Source organism: Molossus molossus, unplaced genomic scaffold (assembly GCF_014108415.1).
Source record: "Molossus molossus isolate mMolMol1 unplaced genomic scaffold, mMolMol1.p scaffold_m16_p_6, whole genome shotgun sequence".
Classification (NCBI taxonomy): Eukaryota; Metazoa; Chordata; class Mammalia; order Chiroptera; family Molossidae; genus Molossus; species Molossus molossus.
In genome coordinates this window covers 52,641,194-52,658,982 of record NW_023425399.1, presented here as the reverse complement: position 1 = coordinate 52,658,982, position 17,789 = coordinate 52,641,194, and the positions used below count along the sequence as shown (strand labels likewise).

General features: G+C 37.1%; 1 protein-coding gene across 1 annotated transcript in view; it reads left to right on the top strand.

Annotated features, from left to right (window-relative positions):
* ISY1 (ISY1 splicing factor homolog) overlaps window positions 1-17,789 on the top strand; it is a 54,468-nt gene that overhangs the window by 25,478 nt on the left and 11,201 nt on the right. Inside the window, exons 6-7 of the mRNA XM_036245812.1 lie at window positions 7,425-7,537; window positions 11,147-11,264. Coding sequence (XP_036101705.1) covers window positions 7,425-7,537; window positions 11,147-11,264 — 231 coding nt within the window. The remainder of the gene's footprint in view (window positions 1-7,424; window positions 7,538-11,146; window positions 11,265-17,789) is intronic.

Below are 17,789 nucleotides of genomic sequence, written 5' to 3'. Positions count from 1 at the left end.
TAGATATTTATTAAATCTATTTAGTCTAGTGCTTCATTTAGAGTCTCTGTTTTCTTTGTAATTTTTTATCTAGAGGATCTATCCAGTGATGTCAGTGGGGTGTTGAAGTCCCCTGCTATGATTGTATTGCTGTCCATTTCTCTTTGAAGTCCTCCAGAAGATTTTTAATATATTTTGGTGCTTCTATATTGGGAGCATATATGTTTGCCAAGTTTATATCTTCCTGTTGTCTAGATCCTTTCAATATTATATAGTGGCCTTCTTTGTCTACAGTTATGGCCTTCATTTTGAAATCTACTTTATCAGATATGAGTATTGCTACCCGAACTTTTTTTTCTTTCCTGTTTGCTTGGATTTTTATTTTCATCCCTTCACTTTCAACCTTTGTAAGTCTTTTGTTGTGAGGTGGGTCTCCTGTAAACAACATATATATGAGTCATGTTTTTTTATGCAATCATCTACTCTGTGTCTTTTTATTGGAGCATTCAGACCATTTACATTTAAGGTGATTATTGGTATGTACTTATTTATTGCCATTTTTGTTTAGTGTGTTTATATTTTTCTTCCTATTCTACTAATTACAGCAGTTCTTTTAACCTTTCTTGTGGTGCTGGTTTGGTGCTAATGTATTCCCTTAGCTTTTTTTTTTTAATGTCTGGGAAGCTCTTTATTAGATCTTCTATTTTAAATGATAGCTTTGCTGGGTAGAGTAGTCTTGGATTCAGATTCTTGTTTTTCATGACCTTGATTACTTCATGCCATTTCCTTCTGTTCTGTAGTGTTTCTATTTAGAAGTCAGCTGATAGCCTTGTGGGGGTTCTTTTGGAGGTAACCTGTTGTTTATCTCTTGCTGCCTTTAGGATTCTCTCTTTGTCTTTAATTTTTTCCATTTTTATTACTATGTCTTGGTGTGGGCTTGTTTGGATTCTTCTTACTTGGGGTTCTCTGTGCTTCTTGAACTTGAGTACCTTCTTTCTTTACCAAAGTAGGGAAGTTTTGTGTCATTGTGTCTTCAAATATATTCTCTAAGCCTTGCCTATTTTATTCCTCTTTGTGGACTCCAATGATGCAAATGTTATTATGTCCCACAGTTCTCTTAAGCTGTCTTCCTGTTTTTTAATTGTTTTTTTCTTTTGTTTTTTTTGATTGGTTGATTTTTTTCTACTGTGTCTTCTAATTTACTGATCCAGTCCTCAGCTTCCTCTCCTCTGCTGTTTAGTTCTTCCAATGTGTTCTTTATTTCTGCTTTGTCACTCTTCATTTCTTGGTGGTTTTTCATTTCCAATTGGTTGATTTTCAGTGTTTTTATGTTGATGTCCTTACTCATGCTGTTGAGTTTCCTCAAGATTATGGCTCTGAATTCTAGCTATGTTAACTTGCCTAACTGTATTTTATTTATCTCATCTTTGATAGAAGTCTCTTATTCTTTCATTTGGGATTTGTTTCTTAGTTTCACCATTTTGGCTATCTCATTGGGTTTTGGAGCCTGCCAAATTTTATCTGTGGGTGTTGGTGTTCTGTTTGTGGCTCCCTCTACTGGGTTTGGATGAGCGAGGGAGGACCCACGTTAAACACCCCTGTCAAATCTTAGTTTCCTGGGTAGAGTTGTAAGCCCAGGAACTGTTCAGTTATCCTGTAGGTTTTTGCCTGGAGGCCATTAGTAGCCGTTACTTGAAGAACCTTGGGTTCTCAGTTAAATGAAAAACTCCCTCAGGTTTTCAACATAAGGGGAATTCTTGAGGGTGGGGCAGATGCTTGTTATTAATGAGCTGCAATTTGCATTTCAATGGCCCACCTGTATGGGGTTGAATATCTGAAGGAGGGGCCACCTCCTTTCCCCAGAGTCTTGGGAAGGAGTAAGATGGCCACTGTCCTGGGTGGCTGCAACTCAGCAAAAGCTCTGAGTGCCTTCCAAATCCTGAGTGTCCCCACACAGTTTTAATCCAGTCCGCTCTCCCACTGCCAGAGCCCAAGGTGTGTGGCTGTGGCTATTTTAGTGCTCTGTCCTGGCTCTCTTTGTTGTGGAGTGGACTTGGGAGTTTAAGCCTGAGGGTGCTGCTCACAGCAAAGACTGCTGCTGTCAGTGGCCTCTCAACCCTCCTCTTGTGCCTCTGTAATCCTACCAGGATCGATTCAGTGTCCCTCGTTATATGGTCCTAGCATGCTGCTTTTATGTTGCCTTTTCCTGATGATTTGTCTTTGTTTTAGTTGTAATTTCAGCTTGGTCCTAGGAGATGTTCTGTGTAGCTTTCATTCACTCTGCTGCCATTTTGGAATTTTTATGCACGTTTTTAAAAATTAGTTTCTTAGGCTTAATTCTTAGGCTGTAGACTGTGTCAAACCATGTTGCCATTTAACAACACGTTTTCTTGAAAGTACCAAATCAATACAGAATGCTGCCAGCCTCACTTGCACATATACTGGAATTGGAGGCTAAGTGTACCACCTCTAAGATTTTGCTATTTTAATAGTTATGTAAATAGAACTACAGGATTGCTTCAGTTTATATTTTTTTGGTTGCTAATACAGATGAAGTTTTTTTCAAGGATTCCCCCTCCCCCCATACTGGTGGGAACTATGTTCATAATCCTTGATTATTCATTTATTTGTGTGTTGAGGGTTTTAAAAAATATATAAAATGAGTATTTTTATGTTGTATGTACTTTTATACATTGACATTCATTATTGTTGTTGTTGACAGTATTACAGATATTCCCCATTTCTCCCCTCCCTTTGTCCTCCTCAGCCTAACCCCTGCCCCAGTGCCTTCACTACCCTATTTTCTGTGTCCATGGGCTTTGCATATATACATATAAATTTATTGGTTAGTCTCTTCCTGTCCCCCAACACTCCTCCCCTCTGAGATCTGTCAATCTGTTCCATGTATTCATGCCTCTGGGTCTATTTTGTTCATCAGTTTATTTTGTTATTAGATTCCACATATAAATGCAATCATGTAATATTTGTATTTCTCTGACTAGCTTATTTCGCTTAGCATAATAATCCCCAGGTTCATTCATGCTGCCTTAAAGTGTAAGAGATTCTTTTTACAGCCACATAGTACTCCATTGTATAAAATGTACCACAGCTTTTTTATTCACTCATCAAAAATGGGCACTTGGGTTGTTTCCAAATCTTAGCTATAGTAAATAACACTGCTATGAACATAGGGGTGCATATATTCTTTGTGATTGGTGTTTTGGGATTTTTAGGATATATTCCCAGAAGTGGCATTGCTGGGTCAAAGGGTAGTTCCATATTTAATTTTTTGAGGAAACTTCATGCTGTTTTCCACAGTGTTTGCACCAGTCTGCATTTCCACCAACATTGTATTAGCTTTCCCTTTACTCCACATCTGTTCCAGCACTTGTTTGTTGACTTAACCATTCTGGTAGGTTGAGGAGATACTTTATTGTAGTTTTAATTTGCATCTCTCTGATGATTACTGATGTTGAGCATTTTTACACATGTCTGTGGCCATCACTATTTCTTCTTTGAAGGATTGTCTGTTCAGCTCTTTTGCCCATTTAACAAAATATATATATATTTTTTTTGGTATGTGCCCCTAGCGGGAACTGAACCCAGGACTCTCTGATCCACAGGCCGATGCTCAACCGCTGAGCCAAACTGGCCTGGGCAAAAAAAAAAAAAAAAAATTATTGTTTTTTTTTAGAGAGAGAGTAAGGGAGAGAGAGATAGAAACATTGATGTGCGAGAGAAACATTGATTCAGTGCTTCCTGAACTCCCCCCACTGGGGATTGAGCCTGTAACCTAGGCATGTTCCCTGACTGGGAATTGAACTGGGACCTCTCAGTCTATTGGATCATGCTCAGTCCCCTGAGCCACACCTGCCGGGCTGCCCATTTAAAAACAAAAACAAAAAATTGTGTTTTTATTCATTTTCAGAGAGAGGAAGTGGGAAGGAGAGAGAGAGAAATACCAATGGGAAAGAAATGTCAGTTGGCTGTCCGCTCCACACTCCCTCACAGGGATCAAACCCACAACCTGGACATGTGCCCTGACCGGGAATTGAACTGATGACCTCTTGGTGCATGGAACAGTGCTCAACCAACTGTCTGGGCTCCATTTTTAAATTGTATTGTTTGTCTTCCTTTTGTTGAGTTGTATGAATTCTTGATATATTTTGGAAATTAACCTCTTATCAGTTGTATCATTGGCAAATATGTTCTTTACAGTGGGTTCCCTTTTCATTTTGATGATGATTCCTTTTGCTGTGTGGAAACTTTTTTGATGTAGTCCCATTTGTTTTCATTTTATTTTTTCTTTGTTTCTCTTGCCCTAGGGGATGCATTGGTAAAAATTGTGGTATGAGACATATCTGGGGTTTTATTGCCTATGTTTTCTTCTAGGATTTTTATGGTTTCGTGACTTACATTTAAGTCTTTTATTCATTTTGAGTTTATTCTTATGTATGATGTCAGTTGGTGGTATAGTTTTGTTTCTTTGCATGTACCTGTTCAATTTTTTTAACATTATTTATTGAAGATAATGTCTCTATTCCATTGTATGCCCTTGCTTTCTTTGTCAAATACCAATTGAACATAATGGCATGGGTTGATTTCCAGGCTCACTGTTCTGTTGCATTGATTTATATGCCTGTTCTTGTGCCAGTACCAGGCTGTTTTGATTACAGTGGCTTTGTGGTATAGTTTGTTATCTGGTATTGTGATCCCTCCAACTTTGTTCTTCTGTCTCAAAATTTCTGTGGCCATTCAGGGTCTTTTTTGGTTCCATGTAAATTTTTGGAATGTTTGTTCTAGATCTGTGAAATATGCTATTGGTTTTTTAATAGAGATTGTGTTGAATCTATAAATTGCTTTGGGTAGTTTGGACATTTTAATGATGTTAATTCTTCCAATCCATGAAACAGTATATGCTTCCAATAGTTCGTATCTTACTCTATTTCTTTTTTTATGTCCTACAGTTTTCCAAGTACACGTGTTTTACCTCCTTGGTTACATTTATTTCTAGGTATCTTATTTTTTGTTGTTGTTGTAATGATAAATGGCATTGTCTTATTATTTTCTCTTTCTGACAGTTGATTACTGCTGTATAATACATTGATTTTTGGATGTTAATTTTGTATTCTCCCACTTTGCTGAATTCATTTATTAAATCTAGTAGTCTTTTGGTGGAGTTTTTAGGGTTTTCTATGTACAATATCATGTCATCTGCAAATAATGACATTTTACTTTCTCCTTTCCCATTTAGATGCCTTTTATTTTTTCTTGTTTGATCGTTGTGGCTAGGACTTCCAATAATGTGTTGAATAACAGTGGTGAAATCAGACATCCCTGTCTTGTTCCTGTTCTTAAGGAAAACGCTTTTAGTTTTTGCCCATTGAGTATGATGTTGGCTGTAAGTTTGTCATATATGGCCTTTATTATATTGGGGTATGATCCCACTATTTCCACTTTCCTGAGAGTTTTCAATCATAAATGGGGACTGGATTATGTCAAATCCTTTTTCTGCATCTATTTATATGATCGTGTGATTTTTATCTTTCATTCTTTGTGATGTATATCACATTTATTGATTTGTGAATATTGTACCAACCTTCCATCCCTGGAGTAAATCCCATTTGGTCATGGTGTATGATCTTTTTAATGTATTGCTGGATCCAGTTGGCTAGTATTTTGTCGAGGATTTTAGCATCTAAGTTCATCAGGGATGTTGGCCTCTAATTATCTTTCTTTGTAGTGTCTTTATCTTATTTTGGCATTAGGATAATGCTGGCCTCGTATAAAGAACTTGGAAGTCTTCCTTTTTCTTGAATTTTTGGAGTAATTGGAGGAGAATGGGTGTTAGTTCTCCTTTGAATGTTTGGTAAAACTCACCTGTGAAACCATTCTATTCAGGACTTTAGTTTGCTGAGAGTTTTTTTATTTTTTATTACTGCTTCAATTGTATTGTTATCTGTCTATTCAGGTTTTCTGATTCTTCCTGATTGAATTTTGGAAGATTTTATGTTTCTAGGAATTTGTCCATTTTGCCTAGGTTGTCTAATTTGTTGACCTATAGTTGTTCATGTTATTTTCTTACAATTCGTTGTATATTTCTGATGTCAGTTGTTACCTTACCTCTTTCATTTCTGATTTTATTTATTTGAGTCTTCGCTCTATGTTTCTTGATGTGTTTGACTAAAGGTTGATCAATCTAGTTTATGTTCTCAAAGAAGCACTTCTTGGTTTCATTCTACTTTTGTATTTTTTTTTTTTAGTCCCTATGTCATTTATTTCCGCTCTGATCTTTATTATTTCCTTCTTTCCACTTACTCTGGGCTTTTCTTGTTGTTCTCTTTCCAGTAATTTTAGTTGTAGGGTTAGATCATTTATTGGAAATTTTTTTTTTTGTTTCTTCAGGTAGGCTTACAGTGTTATGAACTTCCTTCTTGGGACTGCTTTTGCTGTGTCCTATAGATTTTGGGTTGTTCTGTTGTTTCTGGGAAGTTTTTCTTTCTTTCTTGATCTCATTGGTGAACCCATTCATTGTTTAATAACATGCTTTTTAGCTTCCATGTGTTTACAGGTTTTTGAGTGTTTTCTTTTCTTTTTTTTTTTTTAATCCTCATCCGAGGACATTTTTCCATTTTTTGTACAGACAGAGTGGGAGGGAGAGAGAGGAAGAGAGAGAGAGGGAAACATCGATGTGAAAGGGACACATCGAGTGGCTGCCACCCGCACGACCAACCAGGGCCGGGGACAAACTGCAACCGAGGTACATGCCCTTAGCGGGAACCGAACCCGGGCCTCTCCGGACTGCAGGCGGACGCTCTAACCGCTGAGCCAAACCGGCCAGGGCTTGAGTGTTTTCTTTAAAAAAATTTTTTTCTTTATTGATTTTAGAGAGGAAGGGAGAAGGGAGAGAGAGATAGAAACATCAGTGTGAGAGAACATCCACTGGCCGCCTCCTGCATGTGTCTCACAATCTGGGCATATGCCCTGATTGGGAATTGAACAGGCAGCCTCTTGGTGCATGGGTCAATACTCAACCACTGAGCCACACTGGCCGGGCTGAGTGTTTTTATTATAGTTGACTTCTTGTTTCATACCCTTGTGATCTGAATAGATGTTTGATATGATTTCAATAATCTTAAACTTGTAAAATCTTGTTTTTTATTCTAACATGTGGTCTGTCTTTGAGAATGTTCTTTGCGCTCTTGAGAATAATGTATATTCTGCAGCTTTGGGATGAAGTGTTCTATAAATTTTCATTAAATTAATCTGATCTAGTGTGTAATTTAAGGTGTCTGTTCCCTTGTTGATTTTTGTCTGGAAGATCTGTCCAGTGCTGTCAGTTCTATGGTAAAGTCCCTTACTATGACTATTGCTGTGGCATTTATTTTTATGGATAAAATTGAGTGGTGTTTTGAGGAAATGATATGAGTATTTTTGTTTTCTAGCTGGTTTAGGTGAATTCCGAATTCGTGACCTGAATGATGAAATTAACAAACTGCTAAGAGAAAAAGGACACTGGGAGGTCCGGATAAAGGAGCTGGGTGGTCCTGATTATGTAGTAAGTAAGCAGCAGCTCCAGTGGCTGTTGCAGGGAGCTTGTACATTTTTGGACAGGGTGGGTAGGTCTTGTCTGGGGTCCTGCAGCTCCCAGCTCTTGCCTGCCAGATGGCAGGCACTAAAGACATGAACAAAGGCTTGAAAAAGTACCTGTTGCATGTGGACAAGAAGCCTATGGAAAGGATAGTTTGGATAATGTTTAAAGGTGCCATAGCTCAGATCTCAGATCAGATAAGGCACCTGCATTTACCAGTGAGATGAACTTGAGTAAGCCAGTTGATCTCTCTGGGCCTTAAGATGACCATGGCCCTCACACATTCTTGTCTGAACTCTTTGGGAATTGGGGTGACCATTATTGGATTTTTACCAGAGTGGTCCTTGGGACACTTCATTCTTTCCTTTCTTTGGACTCTTATAAATGCAGTACTCTAGAATAGAGGCTTTCAAGCTTTTGGGACCATGACCCACTGAAAACACACACACACACACACACACACACACACACACACACACACTTACACTCACACTATATAACAGCTCAGGAAACAGAAACATGTGCTGAAAAAATACTTAGTATGTGTTGATGTGCTTTGGTATTTTCTATTCTGTTTTAGTTTGATTTTTAAAATATTGATGATTGTGAGCCACTTAATTCATTTCATGACCCACCACTGAGTCTCAACTTGAAAAATACTGCCCCAGAGCTTGCATCATTTATCTATTTGTGAAGAGATCTGCCCCAGGTCATTTGAAGCAGTAGTATCTAATCAGTGGGCTGTAATTTGTAGGAAATACATGGCAGTTTTTTTACATGTTGGTCTTTTCACCTTTGTGAAGGTCTAACACAATAATAATTCTCACTTTAGTACCTGGCTTATAATGAAGCATTTATTCTTCCCATTGCAAAAGGAAAGGCACTCACATTTCATGAACATCTATTGTGTTCTTGGCAATTCAGTAGTAACTTTCTGATTGAACCTTTTAGCAGTTCTGTGATGGTGATTTTGTTTCCTGTCAGACTGCATTAAAGTAATGCAGACATTTATTAGCCCTCACAGAAAAACAATTTCAGAAGCATTACAAAATTAATATATAAGATTTTCTTAATTTCTACCACCCCAAATCAACATTAAAGTTTTAATGTATTTCCATTCAAAGATTTTTTAATGCTTCAGAACTTTATTTTCATTTACTGTGTATAAAAGTAATACATTTAGAGTTTCAGTTTTATTTTATTTATTTATTTTTAAATCCTCACCTGTGGATACTTTTCCATTTATCTTCAGATAGAGCCTGGGGGACGGAGGCAGGGAGAGAGAGAGAGAGAGACAGAAACATTGACATGAGAGAGACACATCAGTTGGTTACCTCCCACACAATCCCAACCAGGGCCAGGGACCAAACCGCAACTGAGGTATGTGCCCTTGACTGGAATCAAATCCGTGACTCTGATCCACGGGCTGAAACTCTAACCACTGAACCAAACTGGCCAGGGCTAGAGTTTCAGTTTTACAAGATGAAAGGAGTTGGTGGTGATGGTTAAATGACATTATGAATGTATTTAATACCATTGTTATGTATACATAAGAATGGTTAAGATGGTAAATTTTTTTTTTATCCTCACCCAAGGATATGTTTTATTGATTTTAGGGGGGGGGAGGGGGAGAAATAGCCATGTATGAGAGAAACATTAATTAGTTGCCTACTCTACGTGCCCCCACTGGGAATTGAACTGGCAACCTTTTAGTGCTTGGAATGATGCCCCAACCAACTGAGCCACATTGGCAGGCCAAGGGTAAATTTTATGATGTATGTATTTATTCACAACAAAGAAAGAAAAAGTAACACATTATCATGAAGTTCAGAAAAGTATGAAGAAGTAGAACAACACTTAGTTATTATTACCTGTACAATACTTGAATATTTCCTTCCTGATTTTTATAATCCCATATTTTAAAAAAATCCTCACCTAAGGAGATATATGTATTATTGATTTAGAGAGAAGAAGGGGTGAGGGGAGAAAGAGAGCTAGAATACATCATGTAGAGAAATATCATGTAAGAAAGAAACATCATTTGGTTGCTTCCCATATGTGCTCTGACTAGGGATTGAACCCACAGCCTGTGTATGTGCCCTGACTGGGAATTGAATCTACCATGTTTCAGTGTAGGATGATGCTTCAGTCAACTGAGCCACACTGGCCAGGGCCCATTGTTTTTTTTTTATCCTCACCAAAGGACATTTTTCCATTTTTGTTCAGAAAGATTGGGAGGGAGAGAGAGGAAGCGAGCGAGAGAGAAACATTGACGTGAAAGGGACACATCGAGTGGTTGCCACCCTCACGACCCAACCAGGGCTGGGGACAAACTGCAACCGAGGTATGTGCCCTTAGCGGGAACTGAACCTGGGTCTCTCTGGACCACAGGTCAATGCTCTCAGTGCTGGGCCAAACCGGCCAGGCTGTTTTTTTATTAATGTCATAGTTGAGATTATACTCCCTATATGTACAATTTTGGTTCTGTGTTTTGTTTCTTTTTAAAGTGGTAGTTTTGATGTTATAAACAGTATGTATACTTTTATACATAAAATAGAAAATATATAAAAATTATAAAATACAAAAAATTTATATTGTATTTTAAGTGTGATATGGGATATGTTATGTATTTTCTACCACTTAGACATAACTCCTCTAAACATTTTCTAGAATTTTTTCTGTGCATATATGTTATTTTTTCAGAAATTGGTTCATATTTAACTGTATTCTCTGTTCATGTAACAATATATCAGGAGCAGATTTTCATGTAAATAATCATTCATATAATCATTTTTAAAAGCATTTTGAGCTAACAGAAAGTTGCAGATATATACAGCAAGTTCTTATATACCCTTTATATACCGATTGACCAGTTTTTAAAATTTTTCTATATTAGCTTTATTATATTCTTGTGTACCTTGACATTTATTTTTCTTAACCATTTAATGCTTAACTACCTGACGCTCCTTTATTCCTTAATATTTCTCTGTGCATTTCCTAAGAATAAGAAAGTTCTCTTATATAACCATGGTAGAACTACCAAGTTTGATATTTAACACTGATACAATCATTTTATCTAATCTATTTGGCTGATTAATCGATTTTCTTGATAATGTCCTTTATAGCATTTCCCCCTCTAGTATGGCACCTAGTGCAGTGTCACATACTTTATGTAGTTTTCTACATCATCATTTTAAATGTATTGAATTGTATTTTCTGGATATTGCATTAGTCTTTACGACTTGTCATTTAGGTGGTTTGCAATTTTTTGTAAGCTTTTGTCACTTAATGTCATATCATATAAGCATTTCTCAAAGTCAATATAAGAACCATCATTATGAAAATAAAAGTACTATCATTGTTAAGGTATAAAATATATTCCATCCATGAATTTGCAATAATTTATTTAACTTTTAGGTATAGATTGGTTTTTTAAGGGATAGACAAGGACCTAAATATTTTTCTGTGTACATAAATATTTTTCATGTTAAACACGATTAGTTTAAATATATTTGCAGATATGGAAATAGTAGGTTTAAGAATCAGATTCATTTTCCCTTTTTTTTCCCCAATAAGAAAGTTGGCCCTAAAATGCTGGATCATGAAGGAAAAGAAGTCCCAGGAAATCGAGGTTACAAATACTTTGGAGCAGCAAAAGATTTGCCTGGTGTTAGAGAGCTATTTGAAAAAGAACGTAAGTAATTAACTTTTGGGTGGGTTTTGGCCTCAAAAACTTTTTAAAAAACATTACAAATAGACTTATACTTGTCACCATTAAAGGTCTGAATTTTAAACAGATTCGTGAACCGGGGGCTCATATCTATCAGCTCATTTAACTTTTAGTACTTGTCTCATCCCCAGTACCTTTTTTAGAACTGCGACCTTATCCATGAAACTTCATGAGTTTTCCCAATTCATACTTGGACTGCTTCAGCATTTTTACTTTTCTAACAAAGACATCATGGAGTGGATAAATAGATTGTCAAGCCTTTTCTATGTCTTTTCCAATGCTATTTGTAATACATTTATTGACTACTTCTTTCAAGTCATGTGTCTGCACCTCTTGGCTCTTGATTTCCTCATTTTCTAGATTTGATGCTGAACCTAAGAAGTTTTCTGAACCTGATTGCTGTGTTTTTTAGTAAAACCAATAGAGAATAGATGAATCAAATAACTGTCAATAGTCTTAACATCAACATGAACTTTAATCATGGCCTAGTATTTTTTGAACATCGAACACATTTTCACAGGTTAAGATCCATGCCATGAAAATTAGTTTTTTCCTTGAACATCCTCAGTAACTAGCTTGAATTTTCTAAATGCAACTTCATCATTCTCAGGTAAGCTAGGCTTACTTCCAAAACATGACCCTTGAGACCATCAGGTGCAATTTGGGTTTTTTGAGTTCTTGTTACCAGTTTTTTCTAATATTTCTTTTTTTCCCCATTTTTTAAAAACTTTTTATTATAGATCATTGCAAACATACATGTATAAATAAAAGAATATAATGGACTCTCATATATCTAGCTGCAGTAACTATCAATAAAGGTCAACCTTATATCATCCATACCCATCTATAAGGTATAGTCTGTTTTAAGCTAGCTATTCTAGCCACAAGTGTACATTATTTTCTTTTTTTTTTTTTATTGATTAATTTTTGTTACAGATGATTCTTCTTTTTTCCCCCACTGATTCCCCCCTCCCCCTTCCCTTCCTGCCCCTTCCCCAGATTGTTGTCCATGTCCACTGTTCATGCATACATGCATATAAGTTCTGTGGTTCATCCCTCCCCCACCTCCCCACTCCTTAGGGGATTGTCAGTCTGTACCCCGCTTCCACGTCTCTGGGACTACCCCATTCCTCAAACTGTTATGTTCATTATATTCCACAAATCAGTGAGATCATATGAAATTTGTCTTTCTCTGTTTGGCTTGTTTCACTTAGAATGATACTTTCCAGGTCCCTCCATGTAGTCTCAAAGGATAAGAGATCTTCTTTCTTACCGCTGCGTAGTACTCCATTGTGTATATGTACCACAGCTTTTTGATCCATTCGTCTACTGATGGGCACTTGGGCTGTTTCCAGATCTTAGCGATTGTAAATAGTGCTGCTACAAAGATGGGGGTACATATATTCTTTCTTATTGGTGCTTTATGCTTCTTAGGGTATATTCCTAGAAGTGGGATCACTGGGTCAAATGGAAGATCAATTTTTAATTTTTTGAGGTGACACCATATTGTTTTCCATAGTGGCTGCACCAGTCTGCATTCCCACCAGCAGTGTACTAGAGTCCCCTTTTCTCCACACCCTCGCCAACACTTGTTGTTTGATGATTTGTTGATGGCGGCCATTCTGACAGGTGTGAGGTGATACCTCATTGTTGTTTTGATTTGCATCTCTCTGATGATTAGTGATGATGAACATTTCTTCATATGTCTCTTAGCCATTTGTATGTCCTGTTTGGAGAGGTGTCTATTCAGTTCCTCTGCCCATTTTTTAATTGGATTCTTTGTCTTCCTTTTGTGGAGTTGTATGAGCACTTTATATATATTGGAAATTAACCCCTTATCTGATATATCATTGGCAATTATGCTCTCCCATACAGTGGGTTGCCTTTCCATTTTGATGAGTGTTTCTTTTGCTGTGCAGAAGCTTTTGAGTTTCATGTAGTCACATGTGTTCATTTTTTCCTTTGTTTCTGTTACCTTAGGTGATGTATCACTGAAAATTCACCTGTGTATGATGTCTGAAATTTTGTTGCCTACATTTTCTTCTAGGATTTTTATGGATTCATGAGTTACATTTAAGTCTTTTATCCATTTTCAGTTTATTTTTGTGTAGGGTGTAAGTTGATGGTCTAGTTTCATTTTTCTGCATGTAGCTGTCCAATTTTCCCAACACCATTTATTAAAGAGGCTGTTTTTACTCCACTGTATGCTCTTGCCACCTTTGTCAAATATTAATTGAGCATATTGCCTTGGGTCCATTTCTGAGTTCTCTGTTTTGATCCACTGGTCTATGTGCCTGTTCTTGTGACAGTACCAGGCTGTTTTGATTACAGTGGCTTTGTCGTATAACCTGAAATCTCGTAATGTGATTCCTCCTACTTTGTTCTTCTTTTTCAAGATTACTGTGGCTATTCGAGGTCTTTTTTGGTTCCATATGAACTTTTTAAGTACTTGTTCTAGTTCTGTGAAGTATGCCATTGGCAGTTTGATGGGGATTTCATTGAATCTATAGATTGCTTTGGGTAGTATGGACATTTTAATGATGTCAATTCTTCCAATCCATGAACAGGGTATGTGCTTCCACTTTTTTTATATCTTCCTCTATTTCTTTTTTCAATGACTTATAGTTTTCTGCGAATAGGTCCTTTATTTCTTTGTTTAAGTTTATTCCTAGGTATCTTAATTTTTTTGCCATAGTGGTAAATAGGATTGTTTTATTAGTTTCTCTTTCCGTGAGTTCATCATTGGTGTATAAGAATGCCATCGATTTCTTGACGTTCTTTTGTGTCTTGCTACTTTGCCAAATTCATTTAGTAAGTCTAGTAAATTTTTGATGGAGTCTTCGGGGATTTCTACATATAGTATTATATCATCTGCAAATAATGACCGTTTCACTTCCTCCTTTCCAATTTGGATCCCTTTCATTTTTTCTTCATGTCTGATTGCTGTGGCTAAGACTTCCAATACTATGTTAAATAAGAGTGGTGAAAGTGGGCATCTTTGTCTTGTTTCTGTTCTTAAGGGAAATGTTTTTAATGTTTGCCCATTGAGTATGACGTTGGCTATAAGTCTTTCATATATGGCCTTTATTGTGTTGAGATATAATCCCTCTATTCCCACATTGCTTAGTGTTTTTATTAGAAATGGATGCTGGATTTTGTCAAAGGCTTTTTCGGCATGTATTGATATGATCATGTGGTTTTTATTCTTAATTTTATTCATGTGGTGTATCAAAATTATTGATTTGCGAATATTGTACCATCTTTGCATCCCTGGATGAATCCCACTTGGTCATGGTGAATAATGTTTTTGATGTATTCTAGATCCGATTTGCTAGTATTTTGTTCAGGATTTTGGCATCTATGTTCATCAGGGATATTGGCCTGTAGTTTTCTGTCTTTGTAGTATCTTTTTCTCGTTTTGGAATTATAATTATGTTTGCCTCATAAAATGAGTTTGTAAGTCTTCCTTCTTCTTGAATTTTTTGAAATAGTTTGAGAAGAATGGGTGTTACTTCTTTTTTGAATGTTTGGTAAAACTCCCCCGTGAAGCCATCTGGGCCTGGGCTTTTGTTTGCTGGGAGAGTCTTGATTACATCTTCAGTTTCTTCTGTTGATATTGGTCTGTTGAAGTTTTCTATCTCTTCCTGGTCCAGTTTTGGGAGATTATGTGTTTCTAGAAATTTGTCCATTTCACTTAGATTGTTGAGTTTGTAGCCATATAATTGTTCATAGTAGTTGTTAACGATATTTTGTATTTCTGTGTTGTCAGTTGTTACTTCTCTTCTTTCATTTCTGATTTTGTGTATTTGGGTTCTCTCTCTTTGTTTCTTGGTGAGTCTAGCTAAGGGTCCATCAATCTTTTTTATCTTTTCGAAAAACAAGCTCTTTGTTTCATTGATCCTTTGAATGGTCTTTTTGGTCTCTGTCATTTTTTTCTGCTCTGATCTTTACTATTTTCTTCCTTCTACTTGTTCTGGTGTTTCCTTTTTGTTTGCTGTCTACTTCTTTAAGTTGTGAGGTTAGACAGTCAATTAGAAATTTTTCTTGTTTCTTGAGGTAGGACTGTAGAACTTTGAACTTCCCTTTCAGAACTGTTTTCACTGCATCCCATAGATTTTGTGTTGTTGTGTGTTCATTTTCATTGGTTTCCAGGAATCTTTTAATTTCTTCCTTGATCTCCATGGCAAACCTTTTGTTGTTTAATAACATGCTATTTAGCCTCCATGTGTTCAAATGTCTTTGCATGGTCTTCTTGCAATTTATTTCTAGTTGCATGCCATTGTGATCTGAGAAGGTGCTTGATATGATTTTTGTCTTCTTGGACTTGTAGAGACTTAGTTAGTGCCCTAACATGTGGTCTGTCTTTGAGAATGTCCCATGTGCACTTGAGAAGAATGTGAATTCTGTAGTTTTGGGGTATAATTCTCTGTAGATATCTATTAAATCCATTTGGTCTAGTGCTTCATTTACAGTCTCTGTTTCCTTGATAATTTTTTGTCTAGAGGATCTACCCAGTGATGTCAGCGGGGTGTTGAAGTCCCCTGCTATGATTGTAATGCTATTGATTTCTCCTTTGAAGTCTTCCCAAAGGTTTTTAATATATTTAGGTGCTTCTATATTGGGTGCATATATGTTTATCAAGCTTATATCTTCCTGTTTGATAGATCCTTTCAATATTATGTGGTGGCCTTCTTTGTCTCTAATTATGGTTTTCATTTTGAAATCTATTGTATCAGATATGAGTATTGCTACCCTTGCTTTTTTTTCATTTCCGTTTGTTTAGAACATTTTTTTCCATCCCTTCACTTTTAACCTATGTGAGTCTTTCATTGTGAGGTGGGTCTCTTGGAAACAACATATATATGAGTCATGCTTTTTTATCCAATCAGCTATTCTGTATCTTTTTATCGGAGCATTCGATCTGTTCACATTTAAGGTGATCATTGATATGTACTTTATTCATTGCCATTTTTGTTTAGTGTGGTTATTTTTTTCTTCCTATTTCTCCTGCTAATTACAGCAGTCCTTTTAACATTTCTTGCAGTGCTGGTTTGGTGCTAATGTATTCCTTTAGCTGTTTTTCGTCTGGGAAGCTCTTTATTAGACCTTGTATTTTGAGTGATAGGCTTGCTGGGTAGAGTAGTCTTGGATTCAGATCCTTGTTTTTCATGACCTTGATTACCTCATGCCATTCCCTTCTGGCCTGTAGTGTTTCTGTTGTGAAGTCAGCTGATAGCCTTAAGGGGGTAGGTAACCTCTTGCTTCTCTCTTGCTGCTTTTAGGATTCTCTCATTGTGTTTAATTTTTTGCATTTTGAATAGTATGTGTCTTGGTGTGGGCCTGTTTGGGTTCTTCTTACTTGAGGCTCTCTGTGCTTCCTGGAATTGAATGCCTTCTTCCTTCACCACATTTGGGAAGTTTTCTGTCACTGTGTCTTCAAATATATTCTCTACCCCATGCTCATTTTCTTCTTTGGGGACTCCTATATTCAAATATTATTATGTTTCCAGTTTCCCACAGTTCTTTTATGCTCTCTTCCTTTTTTTTAAATTGTTTTTCTATTTAGTTTCTGATTGGTTGATTTTTTTCTACCCTGTCTTCTAATTCACTGATCCATCCTCCGCTTCCTCTAGTCTGCTGTTTAGATCTTCCAATGTGTTCTTTGCTTTTGATATGTCATTCTTCATTTCTTCTTGCTGGTTTTTTTTTAACTGGTTGATTTTCCAAATTTCTATGTCTTTACTCATGGTGCTTATGTTTACACGTGCTGTTGAGCTTCCAGAAGATCATGGTTCTGAATTCTAGTTTTGTTAACTTGCTTAACTGCACCTCATTTATCTCACATTCGGTAGAGGTCTCTTGTTCTTTCCTTTGGCAATTGTTTCTTTGTTTCACCATTTTGCCTATCTCAGTGGTCTTTGGATCCTGCCAAATTTTCCCTGTGGGAATTGGTGTTCTGCTGTTGGTGGCACCCTCTACTGTGTTTGGATGAGCGTGGGAGGACCCATGTTAAACACCACTGTCAAGTCTTCCTTCCTGGGCAGAGTTGCAAGCCCAGGAATAGTTAAGTTATTCTCTAGCTTTTTTCCTGGAGGCTATTAGTTGCAGTAACTTGAAGAGCCTTGGGTTCTCAGTTGAATGAAACACTCCCTGAGGTGTTCAGCATAAGGGGGTTTCCTGAGGGTGGGGCAGATGCTAGCTGATAATCGCTCTCAACTTGCATTTCAATGGCCATTGGGTGGGGTTGACTCTCCAAGGTAGGGGCCACCGCCTCTTCCCAGAGCTCTGTGAAGGAGTAAGATGACCACTGTCCTGCATGGCTGCAACTCAGCAAAAGCTCTAAGCACCCTCCAAATCCTGAGTGTCCCCACACAGTTCCAGTCCCGTCTTCCCTCCCTCTGTCGGAACCCAAGGTGAGTGGCTATTGCTCTTTTAGTGTCTGTCCCGGCTCTGTGATGTGGAGCTGCTTGGGAGTTTTACCCGAGGGTG